Source organism: Thamnophis elegans, chromosome Z (genome assembly GCF_009769535.1).
Source record: "Thamnophis elegans isolate rThaEle1 chromosome Z, rThaEle1.pri, whole genome shotgun sequence".
In the NCBI taxonomy this organism is placed as follows: Eukaryota; Metazoa; Chordata; class Lepidosauria; order Squamata; family Colubridae; genus Thamnophis; species Thamnophis elegans.
In genome coordinates this window covers 70,632,172-70,653,056 of record NC_045558.1, presented here as the reverse complement: position 1 = coordinate 70,653,056, position 20,885 = coordinate 70,632,172, and the positions used below count along the sequence as shown (strand labels likewise).

At 39.8% G+C, this 20,885-nt stretch overlaps 1 protein-coding gene across 1 annotated transcript in view; it reads left to right on the top strand.

Annotated features, from left to right (window-relative positions):
- The window catches only part of AMPH (amphiphysin), a 214,538-nt gene that overhangs the window by 153,736 nt on the left and 39,917 nt on the right, over positions 1-20,885 (top strand). Inside the window, exons 9-10 of the mRNA XM_032235874.1 lie at positions 2,832-2,914; positions 8,938-9,079. Coding sequence (XP_032091765.1) covers positions 2,832-2,914; positions 8,938-9,079 — 225 coding nt within the window. The remainder of the gene's footprint in view (positions 1-2,831; positions 2,915-8,937; positions 9,080-20,885) is intronic.

Genomic DNA, 20,885 nt, shown 5'->3' with positions numbered 1-20,885 from the left:
AGGAGTGTCAGCTGGAGCTGCGGCATGGCCGGGGTTCTGCTGAGCATCCAGGATCTGTGTGCGCAGCTCCAATTGATTGGTGCTTCTGAGAGTAGCACACATCCTTGGGGAGAGGAGTCAGCTGAACTGCACCAAAGAAAAAAGGAGGAGGAAGGTGGAGAGAGTAAAGGATATAAAAGGAGTTTATGGGGATCACATGAAACACCGCAACCATCATAAATATGAATCAGTTGCCAAGTATCCGAATGTAAATTACGTGACCTTGGAGCTGCTGCTGCGTAGTCATAAGTCATTTTTTCAGTGTGGTTATAAGCAAACTATTGTAAGTCATGAACTACCTGAACTACCTGTACTTTATCACTTTTTTCCTTTTTGGGGGGTGGGTGGGTGTCATCAAGGTTTTGACACTTTGCTAGGCAACTAGTGGTACTGAAATATTTCTATAACATAAAACTGGTACAATCTGTGAAAAAGTTGAAAAGCAGTGCAGTAGAGAAGCTGTTAAAACCTTGGAAAAGCAAGAGGAAAAGATGACTGGACTCAGATGGGCAATGGGTACATTATTAGAACTCCTGAAGGATAGCTTTGGAGACAGATCATCACAGAGACAATCTGTGTTCTTGCTAAGAGTTGACACAGATTTGATGGCACATAATCAATAAATCAATCATTTTATAAAGCCGATTGGAACCAAGCTGAGGTGAGTGTGTGTGCACGCATGCATCTCCTCTTGCATAAGCAGCTGGCAAGCGCATGGACTCCTTGCGGATGGGTGTGCGTGCCTGCTGCTCATTCAATGGATCTGCACATGCACATGTGCGCTTGCTTCCCACTTGCCTCCCCCTTCCCACTGGTCCGCAAAGGCAGTAATGTTGGTGAACTCCAATTTAGGGTAATCTAAATTTGGAGATTAGTTAGATTTGACCTGGGATATACAGATGTCATTTTAAAGGTATTGTTTTATAGCCTCCAGTGATATAGTACCACAACAGCAAGCTGTTCCACTGGTTAATTGTTCTTATTGTTAGAAATTTTATCTAGAATTTTCCTTAGGTTGCTTCTTTCCTTGATTTGTTTCCATCCATTGTTTCTTGTCTTGCCTTCTGGTGCTGTGGAAAATAAGTTGACCTCATCTTCTTTGTTGCGGCCCCTAAAATAATGGAAATACTGCTATCCACTGCTGTCCACTTTCTGAGGTTCAAACTGTTCCCAATAAATCGACAAGACTCTTCTCCAGGCAGCTTTCCTGGACCTAGAATAAAGCCAGCACCCAAGGAATTAATCCAATTTTATGTAACAGAAGCTACAAAATTCCTCCACATTCCCATTAGAGTTTCTCTATGCCCAAAAGGGCATGTGTCATCCAAAGTAGGGCTGCAGGAAAGCAACCTGCAAGTGCAATAAGGATAGAGAAGTACTGGTATTTCACTGCCTTTATTGCCACAAGGTAGGCCTTAATGGCAGCACTGACTCATATCAGATTAACTAAATTATGGTATCTATTTTATAAATGTATCAATTTTCTGTCTTAGTAGATTCAATATTAATTTGGGGTCATTCTCAGCTGCAGAGTGTTGCCACATATATTGCAAGCTATTAATAAAAAAGCAGCTTTATAAATATCATGTAAGCAATTCTACAAGGAATCATAGTTGATTTCTGCTACCCCTTTAAATTTTGTATTTTCAAATTTCAACCCTGGAGAAAAAAAAAAATTTAGATCTGATGCAATGAAGATCTTTCCAAATAAATTCCAGTGCAATACATTCCATTTATTGTATCGCCTTAATTTTTCTTCAAATCAGCTGTATAGGAAGTTGAATTTGGCATATGTCCAAAGTGTGTTGGGCTTTTGGGACTCAGACCTCCAAAAGCATATTTTTCCAACAGGCTCCCCAATGATGAAAACACTCATGAATCAAAGTCTCTCTGGATTAAGGAACTTCAGGATGGGTGGGAGAAAGGTAACTTGAATGCAATATGGTTGTTCCTTCTATGCTGCATCAGAAGAATGAATCCAGTAAAAATCTCTCCTTTCTTCTTCAGTCACCCCCAAGTATTTCTAACTTCTTTTCTTCTTATTAGAATATATCCATTGATGAGCACCGCACAAGCGATCCTCAAATTTTAGATGAGTAAATTCTTTTAGGCATATTGATTATATGGGCTGTACACATTTGAAGGAACACTAGATAGCAATGGTAATTTCATGATCTAATTTGCTGCCATCTACTAATCATCTGAAGCTGTTGCTCAAATTTGTTAGGTCAATTTTCTTTATTACTTCAAAATGAAGGAGGAAAATGAGTGCAAGACTGATAGCAGTTTCTTAGAAAGGTATCCAGACCCCCAAGTCTTTTACTGCTAGTACATATACAGGTTATTATTGCAACAATAAATTTAATACTATAAAAAGAGGAGATAATAGTGCCAGCACACTCTCATTTCTCCCCATTTGTCTGTGCTATTGCTGTTCCAAGTTCATGGTTAGGCCACTGTGTCTGTGCTACAAATAACTGAACACCATTAGATGTGGCAGCAAAGAAGTGGAAATTCATGCAATCAAATTTGTTGAAAGTGTGGTGTAGGAACCAGACAGCAAGAGGGAGTCCACTGGATCCCTGTGTTTGTGAACTCTGATAGCTGCTTCCCTAGCCTTTTCTATATATTGTAGATAACATAATTGTAACAGATTGACTGCAATAATGTCCCATATTTGAAATTGTGTTTAACCTTAGTTCCATTGTATGAAAAAAAATAGTGTTATACTCCACAAATACTAAAATAGCTTTGTTAAAATGTCAGTTTTGTTGTTACATTTTTCTCCTTAGCTCTGCCACAAACTTTATGAGGTGATAACTAAATTGGGAGAGCAGCATGCTGACAAAGCCTTCACAATCCTTGGGGCACCCAGGTAAAAAACTTTTATCAAACGGCAGCTAAATGTACAAATAATATGATCCGATTATTAGACAGAGTAAAAAAAAACCAGCTGATGGAAAAAAAAACATGTATTGAATATGTGTGTTCATCTTTTCAATCATTTTTTCTCTCTGCATTAAAAGGACACTTTAGTTGTTAGAAATTCAATATAATTTTGTAATGGAAAGAGATTGTATATTTATTAGAGATGATTAAGGGAGCCATTCTTGCCAGTTCCAGAGCAAACTGACTTCACTGGTAATTTCCAATTCATGTGCAGTTCAGTAGGCAGTCATCATCTGGATTTCTTAGTTCCCCAAATTTTGGCAGCTCAAAGGAACTAAAATAATAAAAAATATGTATACTATATTTGGAGATAATGTATTAGTAATGCAATTTTCATATTCCTTTTTGTAACAAATATAAATGAATGCAAAATGGATGGGATGCATTCAGCTGGGAAATGAGAGCAGCCTATAGGGAGAGGGAGCATTTTAGTTATTGCTTTGCTTCGTGGAGATTGTATCTTCTCCTCTCTGTGGTCTCTGATTTCCAAATGTGGGTTTGCGTCTGGACAGAGAGGCTTCTAGAGTTTGGTGGGCATCACCCTCACCCCCAAATACTAGGTAGAGCTCCTATCAATAGTAATTTCAGCAAACTTCCTTTAAGATGTTCTTTTGGCACAGTTATTTTGGCAATGGAGACTCAATCTTCCACCCTAATCCAACACTATAATCTGGACTTCTCAGAGAGATGCTGCTCCTAGAAGAAATTCTCCTTTCTTTGGTAATTTGATAGCAACCAGATACTCCTTAGGTATAGAGCTCATTCATGATAAAAAGAACTAATTTCTTACCTGTAACTGTAGTTCTTGAGATGATCATTTATTAATTAATGGAATGTAGACGTCTAATTGAGATGATAATTTCATGGTTCCCTAAATTTTCTCAATTAGTCTTAAGAACTGGAGGACCTTGGTAAGAACTGTGGTTGGTTATATGATTGCAGGAAGATATCTAAGCTCTGATCAATGATAACTGTAGTTTGTGAAGCCAGAAATCATCTTGAAAAATGATACTTCGGTAAAACTGTCAAGAAAACTGGATGAATGTATTCATGAAATCATCAGGAATCAAAGCTGAGTCTACTGGTCTACATTAGACAAGGTTCAAAAACAACACAATGTATTCACCTACTAAAGGCAAAATGTAGTTATTGTACGTGATAGCTAGAGACAAGCTTTTATTTCTTCATTGAACTTTTGCCAGTACTGAAACAATCTGAAACAATTTGTACTTTCACATGTTATTTTATGTATTGGTATGCTGTGAACATTTCCAAAGTTAGACCTGTTTCATTGACATCATAACTATTTTATAATTCATTTAAAAGGAAAATATTAGTAAATAGTTAATCATTTCTCCAAATTTGCAAGCAGGGCAACAGGTAAATATCTTCGAAAAACACAAAGGAAATTAATTTTAAAAGAAAAATGTTTTCTTTATCGTTCCATTTTCTATTTCTTTATTTGTCTAAGTATGATATTATTAAATAATATAATACACGAAGATTAATAGAATAAAAGATTAAGGTGTGTGTGTGTGTGTGTGTGTGTGTGTCAAAAATGGGAAATATCTTGCAAATTTCTTCCCAAGAAAAGTGTTTGCGTTAGTTTTATTAGACATACTAAAATTGTACCTATCATTCAGGATACCTTCATTATGGATTTGTTTTGTGTCATGACTGGTGTGTTGAATGACAGTATATTGATACTGTTTAACTGGCTGCATTATGTCTCCTCAACCAAGATGGGTTGGTCTTCATCTACTTTGATGCCTACCAGCATGATGGGGATTGTTCAGACTGGTTTCTGATTATGGGAAGTAAAGTCTATTTTATCTGAAGGCTAGGTGAAGAGTGGACTATGTAAATATTGCTTACCTGGGATTGGAGAACTTTTCAAATATTTTTAACAAGAAAACAACATTAAAGCAGCACCTAAATAAATTGTTGAAAATTCTGAAGGTGATTGAGCTCAAAAATATATTGCACTTTCTGAAAGCACATCACTTTTGCACCAAGCATGTTTACACAAGAAATATTTATAAATCCTATGAAGTCTCTTGTAGCTATACCTTCCTTGAAAATTAGAGGCAAATAAAATAAGAAAAAATAACATTTCCTTCTTTCTTTTATTAAAACTTACTCTTTTATATTTCTTCTCTTTCCATAGAAAGAGGTGGTGAGTGAAAATGATATTGCTCTGCTTTAGTATAGAAAACATGATTGAAATTTGAACAATCATGTATTACTTTAGTGCTTCACAAAGATGTTGAAAACCACATTTCTTCTTGTTGTGATGCTTTTAGAGTACAATAGTTGCATATATCTTCAGAATATGACATTAATATTTTTATAAATTATAAATCTTAGGTGGAGTTTGGGCACCTAACCCAAAATGATGCTTAAACACTCTTTAACATTTAAACTATAGTATAGTGAAACTTTACTAAATAAGTGACTAGCTCAATGGTTTTCATTTCCAAATGTATTTCTTGTTATAGCTTAAAAGCCAAGGGCCATAATATGTACTTTATAATGAAATGTATATTAAAAGTAGGACATGAAATATAAATGGTAATACAGAGAGATATAGAGAAATGATATTTTCTAATAAAATCTGATGAGCATTGATATTCAGAAATGAAAGTTAGCAATGCCATATAATCAAATATTATGCTCAGAGATCAGTAACAAAGTTGGAAGCGACCTTGGAGATCATCTAGTCCAACCTCCTGCTCACGTAGGAGACCTGTATTAGGGATTCGAACCGCTGAACTGCCGACTTTCTGATCGACAAACTCAGTGTCAACTGATTCACCTAGTGAGGCAATGAAATCTGAATGTTGATTCTTCACATGTCAGTGCATGAAAAATAAGAAAGTATGTATATCTTTATAGATGTTCATAAAATTAAGCTAGGACTATACTAAGGGCTCACATCCACTTCATTTTGTATAATGTAGAAGTTGGAAGTAGACTCGCAATTGGAAAGTGATCATAATACAATACTCCTTACTCTCACATTGCACCAGAATTCTCTAAGGGCAGGCACAGCCTACCTACCCAGGTTAGAGACTCAAAATACCCAGGCAAAAATTAAATGGAATGAGAAAAACGCTAAGGAAGTTACCAAATGGATGTTAGCCCCTGAAACCATAGAGTTATGTACATGTCTACTAAGAAATAACTGTGGGGGATCTTACCTAGAGGGGTTTGAATCCTTAATTTTAAATTTGAATTCTGTTCTCAGTAACAGATCACTAGCTCACCGCAAAATGCTAGTTTCAAAAAACAAAAAATGGTTCGATAGAGATTGCATTCAACTAAAAAAGATATATAATGAGGAATACAAGAAAAGTAAAAGTGCCCCCTTTGAGGAACACACTTACTACTTAAAGCAGCTGAAAGCACAATATAAGAACCTTCTAAGAGAAAAGAAAAGTGCGGCTCTGAAGGAGTCTTGGCATAGACTAATTATGGCAGTCAGGACAAAAAAATACATTCCTTTTTTGGTACATCACCAGGGGACTGGGAAAACCTCCCCTACCCCCAACAAATCAGGTTCCAATTCATGCCTGTAGAGAGTATTATAGGGAGCTTTATACAGATCCTGACTATGTAACCAAGGAGAGCCAAGCTAGTTTGGACCAAACTGGTTACTGGCCCCCTGTTACACCAGAAGAGATATCCCGGTTGATCGGAGCCCTAAAGGCTAATAAGGCACCCGGAGATGATAATGTCCTGCCAGAAATTATTAAAAAGAATGCCAGTTGGTGGGCTCCACTTTTAGCATCACTGTTTACATTTATAGACAAAACAGGTCATATGCCTAGAGATTGGGGAGTAGCAATTATCATACCAATTTATAAAAAAGGGGATAGAAATGACCCTGGCAACTACAGACCCATTAGTCTTCTAAGCGTTATTAGTAAACTGTATGCCAAACACCTAAATTATAAACTTCAAGATTGGCTAATTTCAGGGGGGATAATAAAAGACGAACAAGCCGGTTTTAGAGAAGGAAGATCTACGGTGGATCATATCTTGGTACTCCACCATTTAGTACAAAAATACACATATAAAAAAATTCTCTCTTTTTGTGGCCTTCCTGGATTTTAAACAGGCCTTTGATTCAATATCCAGGATCACCCTCTGGGAGAAGTTAAAATGCACGACTATTGATAAACGCCTCCTCTTCCTCATACAAAAATTGTATGCCAATTCTACCCTGAAAATGAGGTGCAACCCCCAAGGCAGTTTAACTGGCTCAGTAAGGGTACAAAAAGGGGTACGGCAGGGTGGCATCCTGTCCCCCTCCCTCTTCAACTTCTATATTAATCCCCTGATTGATCTTTTACAGAACCCTGATTTCCATCCTCCTAACCTAGCACAACGCAAAATGCCAATTCTCTTATATGTTGATGACCCTGCTATCATTTCACAAACCCCCATAGGACTGAAGAGAGCAATTAGGGCAACACTTGGCTATTGCAGGCAAAACAAGCTGGTCCTTAACTTCGATAAATCAAAAATTTTAGTTTTTGCTAAAAGACCAAGCCAATATTCATGGAAATTAGAAGGATATAGTTTGGAATAGGTTAGAACATTTAGATACCTTGGTGTGGTTTTCCACTCGCTAGGGACATGGAAGGCACACCTGGATCACACATTGCAAGTAGCCATTAGGTCCTCAAATGCAATCAAACATTTCTTTTATACAGGTGGAGGTCAGTTAGTACCTGCTGCCTTAAAACTTTTTGAGGCCAAAACATTGGCACAAATTCTTTACGGGGCACAAACAGGAATCCTTGCAAAGAGAGACTTGTTAGAAACCATACAAACTAAATTCCTACGAGCCATCTTAGCTGCACCCAATGGAACTCCAAATGCCCAATTAAGAATTGAGACAGGCATGCCTCAAATTCAGGTAAGAGCCTGGAAGATGATGATCATTTATTGCCTTAAAATGCATTTCTTTCCAGAGGGGCTGTCCCCACTAGTGTTGTCTGACAATTTCCCATCCCCCTGGAAACAGGCAATTGATCACAAGCTGGGCTCTTATGGGATCTCACCATTATTCTTAATGTCCCCAGGCTTTGAGCAAGCAAAGCAAGTAGTAATTAATAGAATGAGGGACATGGAGTTCCAAGAAGAACTAAATAGGTTGCCTCTCCACAGTAGGGACAGAATTAAACAGGGTGTGTGGGAATCGGCAAGATATCTAAATGACCTGATCTCCTCAAAACAAAGAATAGCTTTCTTCAGAGCCAGATTTAGCAGAATGGGTTTGTATATGTGGTAAAGGAGAAGTGGAAGATAATTCACATGTTCTATTACACTGCGAGCTATACAGAGCTTGTAGGTCTGCACATATTCTCCCCTTATTAGAGAGATTGCCAGGGAGGGCAGACAATTTTTATCTAGGCTTTCTCCTCCAGGACACTAACCCGGTTACCACGTATGCAGTGGCAAAGTTCTGTGCTGCTGCAATGTACATAAGAAAAAAATTGGCTACAGAAGTATAGTACCATCTTGTACCAATTATCTGGACATACCTCTAACAATCTTTGGACCATTATGTTATTATCCACTTTTAATGTCAATACTTTTTAATTATATTTTAATGTTAGTATTTTTTAATATAGTGTAAAAACTAATGTATATTTCTGGTCTTTGACCGTAATAAAGATTTTACTTACTTATTTACTGTATAATGTAGGAATGTTGTACAAACAGTTGTTGTATCAGTTGTCGTAGATAATAAGGATTTTTAGAATTCAAGAAAACAAGGAGCCAATAAAATCAAAATCTAAGCAAATACAAGATTGGTTTCTAGGATTTATTGCATTTTATAACTAATATAAATAAATTAAATGTCTTTATTTTCTTTTGTAAGTGTACCCAGGTGTTCCTTGAGAATGAGTATATTTTACATATTTTGCATTCCCCTAGCGATTCTGGTCCACTCCGAATTGCAAAAACTCCATCACCACCTGAAGAGGCTTCCCCACCACTTAGTCCTGAAGCTAATGCAAATCATACATTGGCAACTCCGAGTTCTCCAGCACCTACACGTCCTAAATCTCCTTCACAGGTAACATAATGCAGATAATATTTTTGCACTCATAATCACAATTTAAGGGTACTTTGGTGAAATCAATTTTGAACTAAAAGTTTCCAGTTGCCTCTGGTATCAGTCTAAGCAGCAGCAAACCTATCCTCCTGATATAAAAGGGATATAATTTCTTTTCCTGCAGGTGGAATATGATTTTATTTCTTTTGTCATTGTGGGTTTACTAATCTGTGTCCGCTTTACATGCTAGTGGCTATTGAAGAAATTCTGGCTAAGTCTGCTGATAAACAACCAAAAATCTTTTTTCACAGATTAGAATATTCAAAATGCACAAACACTAAATTGCTTTTCAAATTCTCAGTACAGAAAATAGTTATTGTCCACAACAGAAGTCTCTGCAGCTTTTGGTTAATTGACACATGCTTTATTTGTGTTGGATAGAAATGTTCCACTGCAAGTACTGTTCCTTCAATGGATTTGTTAACTCCTCTGCATTCACAATTATATCAAGAATCTTGACCTAGGCTCTCCTGGAATGAACAAAATGTTAATATATAATCCTATATAGATTCACCATTGCTTGCTAGCCATTATTTTTCTCCCTTTTTCCCAGAGTAATTTTTCTTCTATGTCTTCCTATTTCTTCTTCCTTGCTAGCCCAGCAGAAGCCATTTTTATCTATTGGAAATACCACCTATAGTAATATTAAGAGAGCCAGTACTATCTCTCTTAAGTTCAATATGTTCTTATCTAAACAGAACAACTGACTGTACAAATACTTAAAATAAAATTTAACTAATTTCAAAGATTTCATGATCCAAAAACTATCTAGAGAATGTGTAAAAATTGTCCTGCTAAGGATTTTGCCATTCCAGAATGGATAGAATACTAATGGCATGGTATTCATGGGAAAAATACTCTGCAGCAGTTCATTCCACACTGTTGAATGAAGTTCTGCTATCTCCTTACTAATTGTAATATTAACTTAATGGAAGAGTCACATTTGGTTTCCAGGAGATACAGTATCTATCCTCTTGAGCAAATAACATCTGCAAAAAAGAGAAGAAAATACCCACACACAAAAAGATAGTTTCAAGGTTATACGTTGCCCACACTTACTAGTGGTACTTCCTTCTGTTATAATAAAGATTTTCATTTTTAGAATGATTCGAAAGGAGGGGTGGCCTGTTTAATCTTTTAAGTTTTGGCACCTTAGGCCAGTGCCTGCTTGGCTGTTCCCTAAAGCCAGCTCTGTTTGAAGATATAGTGCCTGCAGCCAGAAAGAAGTGGGTAGTCCTTCAACATGCTGATAGGAATTCTGCAGGTTGCAAACTCTTCCATATGCCATTAATTGTCCAGATGGGAAGTCCAGAAGGAGTTGATGGCAGAAGGAGTTTGATCGTGACTGGCTTAAGATTGATGTCACCTTCAATTTTTCCAAATTTGGGAGAATGTGGAGCCAAATTGTTGGGGGCAATATGCTAACTCTGTAAACCACTTAGCGAGGACAGTAAAGCAGCATATACATAAGTCTAAGTCCTATTGCTATAAGATGGAAAGCATTATCCTTAACAATAGCCCAATTCTGCCTGCCTTATTGGTAGAGTGTCTGCAAGATGAAAGCTATTTGTGAGGGTATGTTCCTTGGCTAATTGGCCATCTTTGTGCTATAACAAGCAAGAGACTCCGATAATATTGCTGAGAGATCTTTTTCATTCCTCTTTCCTGTGCAGTTCTGTGTCATTACCCAGATTTGATCCTGAGAAATAGCACTGCAGTGTTTTTCAAATTTGGGAACTTTATGATATGAAATTCCCCAGCTAGCTGCACAAACCAGTTCTGCCAATTTTGAGGGGTATAGTAAAATTGGAGCTACTCAGCAGAACTTGCAATGATTGAGAGATAACTACATGAATGCAATTTTGGTATTTTAAAATATTTGTTATGTAATTTAATACTATCTTTTATACTCCTTGACTTACAAGCATTTGTGTAGCAGCCAATTGAAACACTGAAAAATATTATTATACAATTGTATTACAGCGGCCAGTTGTTTCGCCGGATTTGGCATTGATTACTAGTCGGGCCCCACCCAGGGGCCTAGGACGTCGTAACGTATTTTCGTAATAGGCGTGCAGATCCAAGCAGTGCGGCTTTTTGCAGTTGACTGATGGTGATTTTGTCAATTTTTAACTGTTTTAAATGTAATTCAAGTGCTTTTGGAATAGCACCCAGTGTGCCAATTACTACTGGAATTACCACTGCTGGTTTGTGCCATAATAGTTGAATTTCAATTTTTAAGTCCTGGTATTTTGCGACTTTTTCATATTCCTTCTCATCGACCCTGCTATCACCTGGTATTGAGATGTCTATGATTGTAACCTTATTTTTCTCAACCAGTGTGATGTCTGGTGTATTATGAGCCAGTATTTTGTCCGTTTGTATGCAAAAATCCCACAAGATCTTGACCATCTGATTTTCGGTGACTTTTTCAGGCTTATGTTCCCACCAGCTTGTTGCTGTTTTAGTATTATAATTTTTGCACAAATTCCAATGGATCATTTGTGCTACTGAATTGTGCCGCAATTTATAATCAGTCTGCACAATTTTTTTACAGCAGCTGAGTATGTGATCAACAGTTTCATCAGCTTCTTTGCACAGTCTGCATTTGGCATCATCGGAGGATTTTTCGATTTTGGCCTTAATGGCATTTGTGCGGATAGCTTTTTCTTGCGCAGCCAGGATTAGTGACTCTGTTTCTATTTTTAATGTACCTGCTGTTAACCATCACCAAGTTTTTTCACTGTCCACTTTATCTTTTATTTTTTCCAGAAATTGGCCATGCAGTGCTTTGTTCTGCCAACTCTCCATTCTTGATTTTATCACATCTTTTCTGTATTCTTGTTTCGTCTGTTGGACCTTCAATAGATTTTTGTTCTTTACTTTGATTAATAGATGTTCTTGACTTTCTTTTAAATAATCAGCCAGTGCATGTTTTTCTTCTTCAACTATTTGCTTCACTTGTAATAATCCTCTGCCACCTGATTTTCAGGGCAGGTATAATCTATCAGTATCACCACATGGATGTAAACTGTAGTTCATTGTCATTAGTTTCCTGGTTTTTCGGTCCAAAATGTCCAAATCAGCTTGTTATTGGTCTGTAGTTTTCAGTTATTGTTCCTTTAGTTGCATCCTTCTGAATCAAGTATGTTTTTCCAGTTGTCAACCATTCATCAATTTGGCCCTTTTGTAAAATTTCATTCAGTTGCCTGGCCAATATTGCATGTAAACTGATCAGATATTTGAGCCAGAAACCATGTAATTGGTCCTTTCCAGGTGATGTCCAATTCTTTACCTTTTTAACTCGATTTTTGACCATCTCAGTTGTTATTTTTAATACTTGCATTTGTTTGTTGCTAATGCTTTTCTCAAAGTCATGTATCTACTTTGCTTCCTTGTTGTAGTCCTTTGCATTTTCCCACAATTCTTTCCAGAATTCAACTGTGGCCTGTTTTTCTGGTTTTTCACTTTTGGTGTCACCATTCACATTAAGACTTTGATAAAAACACCGTTGGTCTGATCGAAATAGCTGATTTTGTTTATATTGGATGATTCGTGCCTCATATCTTTCAATTTTTCTAGCTGTTGCTGTTATCTGCTGTTTTTTTTCCCACAAGTCTTTTTTATTTCCATTTCATTCTATACAATCACATGTTTACTGTGCATAACCAAGGCATATAACATTCGATAATAAACACAGCCCTCACTTTTATAGAAAATGCCCCCTACAATACAAACCCAATATACCACCTTAGCCCACCATACATCCTCTTTCAACCCCCTCCTACTTTCATTCTTCCTTCTCTCATACCCCTCTACACCTACTTCCCCTCCCCCTCTATCTAACCCTAACCCTATCACTCCCTCTCTTAATCCATTCCCTCCCTTCCTTCTCCTCCTCCTCTCACTCACCCTCTCCACCCTCCTTCTTCTTTCACTCAGCTCCTCCCTTCGGTATACTTCTATTACCTTCCAATATATTCAGTTTGTTCTGTTTTGACATTAACATTAAAAAGCCACAGTATACAAGTGCAATCATGCTTTAGAATTTAACACATATTGTATTTCCCCCCTCCCCCCCTCCCCCTAGATCCCCACCTCCCTTCCCTCCCCCCGACTTCCCAGAGCCCATACATGGTATAACCTTTTGACAATCACAGTCTAAAATATCTCTACATTGAACTCAGCTTCTTACTGTTACCCAAATTTTTAACAGTTTAAGTTATTACTGATTTTAAGCATAAGCTATCTGGAGTTTCTTAGTCCCATTTGCTTTGTATATAATCAATCCATTTTTTCCAATCTCGTTTATATCTCTCATTTGAATGTTCTTTAAGATATGCTGAAATTTTTGCCATTTCGGCTAAGTTTATAACCTTCAAAGTCCATTCTTGAATTGTAGGCAGGTCTTTCTTCTTCCAGTATTGCGCCACCAAGAGTCTTGCTGCCGTTATTAAGTACAGAACCAAATTAATCTCTACTGCTGCAAAGTCAATACATATACCCAGTAAAAACAGCTGGGGGGTAAATTTTATCCTTTTTTTGAAGATATTTTGCAGGATCCACCAAATTTTTATCCAAAATGCCTTAACATTACGACATGTCCACCATATATGAAAATACGTAGCATCAAGAGAACCACATCTCCAACATTTAGGCTGAACATTTGAATACATAGAAGCAAGCTTTTTGGGATCTAAGTGCCATCTATAAAACATCTTATAAAAATTTTCTCTCAGATTTTGTGCTTGTGTAAATTTTACATTTCTTACCCATATTTTTTCCCATGTGTCCAGCATTATAGGTTCCTCAATATTCTGAGCCCATTTTATCATACAGTCTTTAACCATTTCCGTTTCTGAATCCATCTGTATTAATACATTATATATCCTCTTTGTGTGTATTAAACTTTGATCTCTTATTTGTTTAAACAAGTTATCCTCAGCTTTTACAAAGCCTGTTTTTTGGTCTATTTTCCACCTGGCCTGTAATTGGCCATACTGAAACCACGTTTGAACTACCTTCTCTTTTTTAAGTACCTCTAAGGATTTTAATTGCAACACCCCTCTTTCTATAATAAGGAGTTGTCTATAAGTGGTTCTATCGTGTTTTTGTTCTATATTCATATTTTCAATTGCATGTCTAGGAATTGCCCACATGGGCAATTTGTCATTTAGTTTATGTTGATATTTTTTCCAAACCCGCAATAAGGCATTTCTTAAAATATGATTTTTGAAATTCTTATCCAGTTTTTTGTTAAATAACAAGTAAGCATGCCAACCATATACCAAATCATGTCCCTCAATATTCAATATTCTGTCATTGGTTAAATGGATCCAATCACTAATTGCAGATAAGACCACTGCATCATAATATAATTTTAAGTTTGGTAATTTCAATCCTCCTCGTTCACGTACATCTTGCATTATTTTCATCTTTACCCTCGGCTTCTTTCCTGCCCATACAAATTTGTTGATACCCTTCTGCCATTCTAAAAGATTCACATCTCTTTTGAGTATTGGTAACATTTGAAACAAAAATAAAAATTTTGGTAAAATATTCATTTTCACTGCCGCTATCCTTCCCAGCAAAGATAAATGCAGTTTCTCCCACCTTTTCATCTCCGTTTGTATACTATGCCAGAGTGGTTCATAATTATGCTTGTATAATTTCCCATTTGAAGTTAAAATATTAACTCCAAGATATTTGACTTTTTTAACAACCTCACATCCTAACATCGCTCCCAATTCTTCCTTCTGTTTGGTATTCATATTCATTGCTAATATTTTTGTTTTTCCTAAATTAATTTTAAATCCAGAGACTTGACCATATTGATTAATCATATTCATTAAGACCTTACTGGATTCCTGCGGTTGTTTCAATATTATAACCAAGTCATCCGCAAAGGCGCGGACTCTGTATTCTTGCTGTCTGATCTTGATCCCTTTTAAAACATCCAAGCCCCGTATCTTATTCAACAATACTTCCAAAGTTATAATAAACAATAGTGGGGACAAAGGACAACCCTGTCTTGTACCTTTTTCTATTTGAAAGGAATCTGTTAAACTTCCATTGACTTTAATTTGGGCTTTTTGCTGCTGATATATTGCACCAATTGACCTTAAAAAGCCATCTCCTATCTGCATTTTTTGCAGTATCTTCAACAAAAATTGCCAATTGACTCGATCAAAGGCTTTCTCAGCATCCAAAAATATGAATGTGGCAGGGATTTGAGTGTTCTTTCCCAAGTATTCTAAAGCATTAATAATTAACCTGACATTGCTCTTCATCTGTCTGCCCTGTATAAAACCTGTTTGGTCAGTATGTATCAGTTGTTGGATAACCACCATTAACCTATTTGCTAATATTTTAGTAAACATTTTATAATCTACCTTAAGTACCTCAAGACCAACATTTTGGAATAAGCTGGGATATTTGAATCCACCTCCGGCCTTGCTGAGACTCCCAGCCATTTTCCTGTATACCATCCTGCACTTTAATTTTGCAGAAAGAAGAAGGCAGGGGACGAATAGGACATGGGCAGGGGGCCTGCTTGGCACCTTCTCTCAACTGACACTAACCCTCTAACTATTTCAAACTTTTTAAACTCTTGGGCTTTGCCCCCTTTTGCTGGACTCCACAGAGGAGAAGTTCAAAAACATTAAGTTTCTCCTCTCTTGCGCAATTTTTTAAATTGGTATGATGAGTGCATGGGATTGTATGTGATTGAGTGAATGGTCCCACTTTTACCATTTTGTTACCATTGTATTTTATATGTTTTAACTTCTATGTGGGGACTGCTTGGGTGAGTGAATGAGTATGTCTGATTCGGAGGACCTGCCGGGGAAAGTGGGGGCCATTGGGGTGGTTGGGGGGACTACGCCCACGGGAGAGGGTCGGAGCATTGCGGTCATAACAGGGAGAGGCAGATACGGCGGGGACTTTAGGGCTGGCCATTACCGGGGAAGGAGGGCTCGCTGTGTCATAGAGATCCCTCCTTCCGGCCCTAGGAGTCCCACTCCAAGGTCAGATGGCGTGAGTAATCAGGACCCTGGTCTCAGGCTGCTGTCGCTAAATGCCAGGTCTGTCGTTCATAAGGCCCCCCTCATCCGGGACTTGATAACTGATGAGGGCGCAGACCTGGCATGTATTACTGAAACATGGCTGGGCACGGAGGGAGGAGTCCCCCTCGTTGAGATGTGCCCAGCCGGATTTCAGGTGCTACATCAGCCGAGAGCCCAGGGAAGGGGTGGCGGTGTGGCTATTGTAGTCCGGGAGTCTTTAGTACCTCGTAGGATCCCTGCTCCGGAGCTTGTCGGGTGTGAGTCCCAGCTGGTGAAGCTGGACCTCAAGGGTCAAGTGGGTCTGCTGCTTACGTACCTGCCTCCCAACTGCGTTGCAGCAGCCCTCCCCTCGCTCCTCGAGTCAGTAGCCGAGCTAGCAGTTGAGTTCCCTAGACTTATAGTTCTGGGGGACTTCAACTTGCCTTCGCTCGGTGAACACTCTGATGGAGCGCAGGAGTTCATGGCTTCCATGACAGCCATGGGCTTGACTCAAGTAATCCGAGGCCCAACTCACTCAGCGGGTCACACGCTCGACCTCGTATTCCTCTCGGAGCAGTGGAGTTATGATCTTGGTCTGAGGGGTAATGAGATCATACCCCTGTCGTGGTCAGACCACCACCTACTGAGGCTAGACTTCCGGAGGCCAAACCCCCACCGTAGGGAGGAGGGACCGACCAGCTGGTTCCGCCCCAAGCGACTGATGGATCCTGTTAGGTTCCAGACGGAGCTTGGGGTTATTCCTGATACCCTCGCCCACAGTTTGGCGGAGACTCTCGTCGCTGCCTGGCACTCGGCAGCTTCGGAGTCTCTAGACCGGATTGCGCCGCTACAGCCCCTCCGGGTCAGTGGCCCCCGGAGGCCTCCTTGGTTCACTGAGGAGCTCCGGGAGGTAAAGCGCCGGAGGAGACGCCTAGAGCACTCGTGGAGGTCCGATAGGTCCGAGTCGAAACGGGCACTTTTAACAGCATGCACCAAGGAGTATATTCGGACTTTAAGAACAGCAAAAAGAACATATATTGCCTCCTTGGTAGCGTCCGCCGAGTCCCGCCCAGCCGCCCTGTTTAGGATAACCCGCTCCCTCCTAAATAGGAGGGAGACGGGGGACTCCCTACAGGGTAAGGCTGAGGAGTATGTCCAGTTCTTGGCGGACAAAGTTGCCCGGTTTCGAGCGGACCTGGACTCCACCCCAGTAGATCCAGCCGAGACACAAGGAGAAGACTTGGCAAACCATCTCTGGGTTGAGTTTCAGGAAGTTGCCTCTGGGGATGTGGACAAGGCTATGCGAGCTGTGAGTGCCTCCACCTGCATACTGGACCCGTGTCCCTCCTGGCTGGTTGCCAACAGCAGTGAGGTGACACGAGGCTGGATCCAGGCGGTTGTTACCGCCTCTCTTCGGGAGGGGTACTTTCCCACTGCGCTTAAGACAGCGGTGGTAAGACCCCTCCTCAAGAAACCGTCCTTGGATCCAGCTGTTCTTAATAACTATCGTCCAGTCTCCAACCTCCCCTTTGTAGGGAAGGTTGTTGAGAAGGTGGTGGCTCTCCAGCTTCAGCGTACCTTGGAGGAAGCTAACTATCTTGACCCCTTCCAGTCTGGCTTCAGACCCGGTTACAGCACAGAAACCGCTTTGGTCGCATTGACCGATGATCTCTGGAGAGCTAGGGATGGAGGCCATGCTTCCATCCTAGTTCTCCTGGACCTCTCAGCGGCTTTCGATACCATCCACCATGGTATCCTTCTGCGACGACTGCGGGAGATAGGGGTGGGCGGCACTGTTTTGCAGTGGTTCTCCTCCTATCTCTCGGACAGGTCGCAGTCGGTGTTGGTGGGGGGGCAGAGATCGTCCCTGAGGCCCCTAACTTATGGGGTGCCGCAGGGGTCGGTCCTATCCCCCCTACTATTTAACATTTACATGAAACCGCTGGGCGAGATCATCCGAAGGCACGGGATAAAATATCACCAATATGCGGACGATACACAGTTGTATCTGTCCGCCCCGTGCCAACTCAATGAAGCGGTGGACGTGATGAACCGGGGTCTCGAAGCCGTTAAAGACTGGATGAGAGCAAACAAGCTGATACTCAACCCAGACAAGACCGAGTGGCTGTTGTGTTTTCCTCCCAAAAATTTGACCAACATACCATCACTCAGGCTGGGGGGACAAAACTTACACCCCTCAGAAAGGGCCCGCAACTTGGGAGTCCTTCTGGACCCACAGCTGACTTTTGACCACCATCTCTCAGCTGTGACCAGGGGGGCATTTGCCCAGGTTCGCCTGGTGCGCCAGTTGCGGCCCTACCTGAATCGGGAGGCCCTCACAACAGTCACTCGAGCCCTTGTGGTCTCCAGGCTGGAATACTGTAATGTGCTCTACATGGGGCTGCCCTTGAAGAGCATCCGGAGACTTCAGCTAGTCCAGAATGCGGCCGCGTGAGTGATCGTGGGCGCACCACGGTTCGCCCACATAACACCGATCCTCCGTGAGCTGCACTGGCTACCTGTCGATCTCCGGGTGCACTTCAAGGTCCTACTCACCACCTATAAAGCGCTCCATGGTAGTGGATCTGGCTATTTGAGAGACCGCCTTCTGCCAATTACCTCCCTGCGTCCCATCAGATCGCATAGAGTTGGCCTCCTCCGTATTCCATCTGCCAGTCAGTGCCGACTGGTGACTACTTGGAGGAGAGCCTTCTCTGTTGCGGCTCCGACACTATGGAACAATCTCCCCGTGGAGATTCGTACCCTCACCACCGTCCAGGCCTTCCGCACAGCCCTCAAGAACTGGCTAGCCCGTCAGGCCTGGGGATAAGTCTATTTTCGCCCCTCCCGAATGTTGAGTGAATGTTGAGTTTTATTGTTTAATTTACTTTTGTTCACATTTCTTTTTGTACTGTCCTACACTCCCTTTCCTTTTTGATTGTAAGCCGCCCTGAGTCCCCTCAGGGAAAAGGGCGGCCTATAAATGTCCAATAAATACAAAATACAAATACAAATAATGAAATAGGTCTATAATTTTTCGGCTGAGTAAGATCTTGGTCTTCTTTGGGTATCAACGATATGAACGCTGTCTTCCATGAAGGGGGCACTTTACCTTCCGATTGAATTTTATTAAATAATTCTCTAAGAGGTTCTACCATTTCTAACTGTAAGTTTTTATAATAAACAGCTGTTAAGCCATCTGTACCTGGTGCTTTCCCTAGCTTTAATTGTTTGATTACCTGCAGGATTTCACCAGAGGTTATTGGTTGGTTCAACCTATGCCTATGTTCTTTGCTAACTAGGGGGATTTTCTCTTTATCTAAGTATTTATTTATGTCTAAGTCCCTAATTTTGTCCCCTTTATACAACTCTGTAAAAAATTCTCGAAATCCCTTTTGGATCTCTTCCTGTTGAAACACTTCCTTCCCTCTGTAACACAATTTAGATACATTTCGAGTTTTCCTTTTTTTTCCTAATCTGGTAAGCCAACCACCTACCGGGTTTATTTGCATTGCAGAAAGTATTATGTTTGGCATATAATAAACTGGTGGCTACCTGGTCAGAGATCAGCATATTGAGATTTTAATATGGAAATTGCTTCTTTAGTCTTTGTATCACCTGGGTTCAGTATTAATTCCTGCTCTTTCCCTTTAATTTCCTCTTCCAATTCTTTACGTTTTTGCCCTTGTTTATGTCTATGTATTTTGTTTATATTTATCAATACTCCTCTCATATAGGCTTTGCTTGCATCCCATACATATTCCATAGGTGTACCCTTATTCATGTTAAAAACAAAGTATTCAGATAACAATTTTTTACAATCATTAACATACTTTTCATATCTGAATAAATTTTCATTCAGCCTCCAAGACCTTCTTGCCTGAACTACCCTTCCCAGCTCCATCCAAACTGGGTTATGATCCGAAAGGACTCTGGCCGTAATCTTTGTCTTCTTCACCCTAGAAAGTAAATCATTAGTGATTAATATAAAATCGATCCTTGAAAAGGATTGATGTCTGTTGGAAAAGAAGGTAAAGTCATATTCTTCTGCATGCCTTTCACACCAAACGTCTCGCAGTTCGAAGTCGTCCATCATGTCAAAAAAGGATTTGGGTAATTTAGCTTGGAATTTAGAATTCGGGCGGGATGTCTTCTTATCTCTTTTGGTATCAATCACGCCATTCCAATCACCCAATATTATGCACGACTTAAAGTCCCACTGTACTAATTTAGCATGGAGGTTTCTATAAAATCCATCTTGTTGTTGATTAGGAGCATAAATTCCCAAAAGCAATGTCTTTTTCCCTTCTAAGATTAAATCTAATGCGATATATCTTCCAAAGGGATCTGCTTCGATTAGCTCGGCTTTAATGTCTTTCCTTAAGTATACTACTATGCCATTTTTTTTTCCATAGCAGAGGTCGCAAAATGTTGACCAAGTTTGGGATTGAACAAATATTTTTGATCAGTTATTTTGATATGAGTTTCCTGCAAACAAATTATGTCGTTCTTAAGCTGTTTAAGATAATGAAATATTTTCTTTCTCTTCTGTGGAGAATTCAGTCCATTAACATTCCATGTCAAAATCTTAGTTGTCATTTTTGGTTGCCTGAAGCTTTTTTAGAGCCTCCCGCATGGCCTGTCTCACCTTTGGTCTGGCTCCTCCCACAGCTTCTGAGCTTGTTGCTGTAGCTCCTTGATCAATGGCCGATGATTGTGGAGAT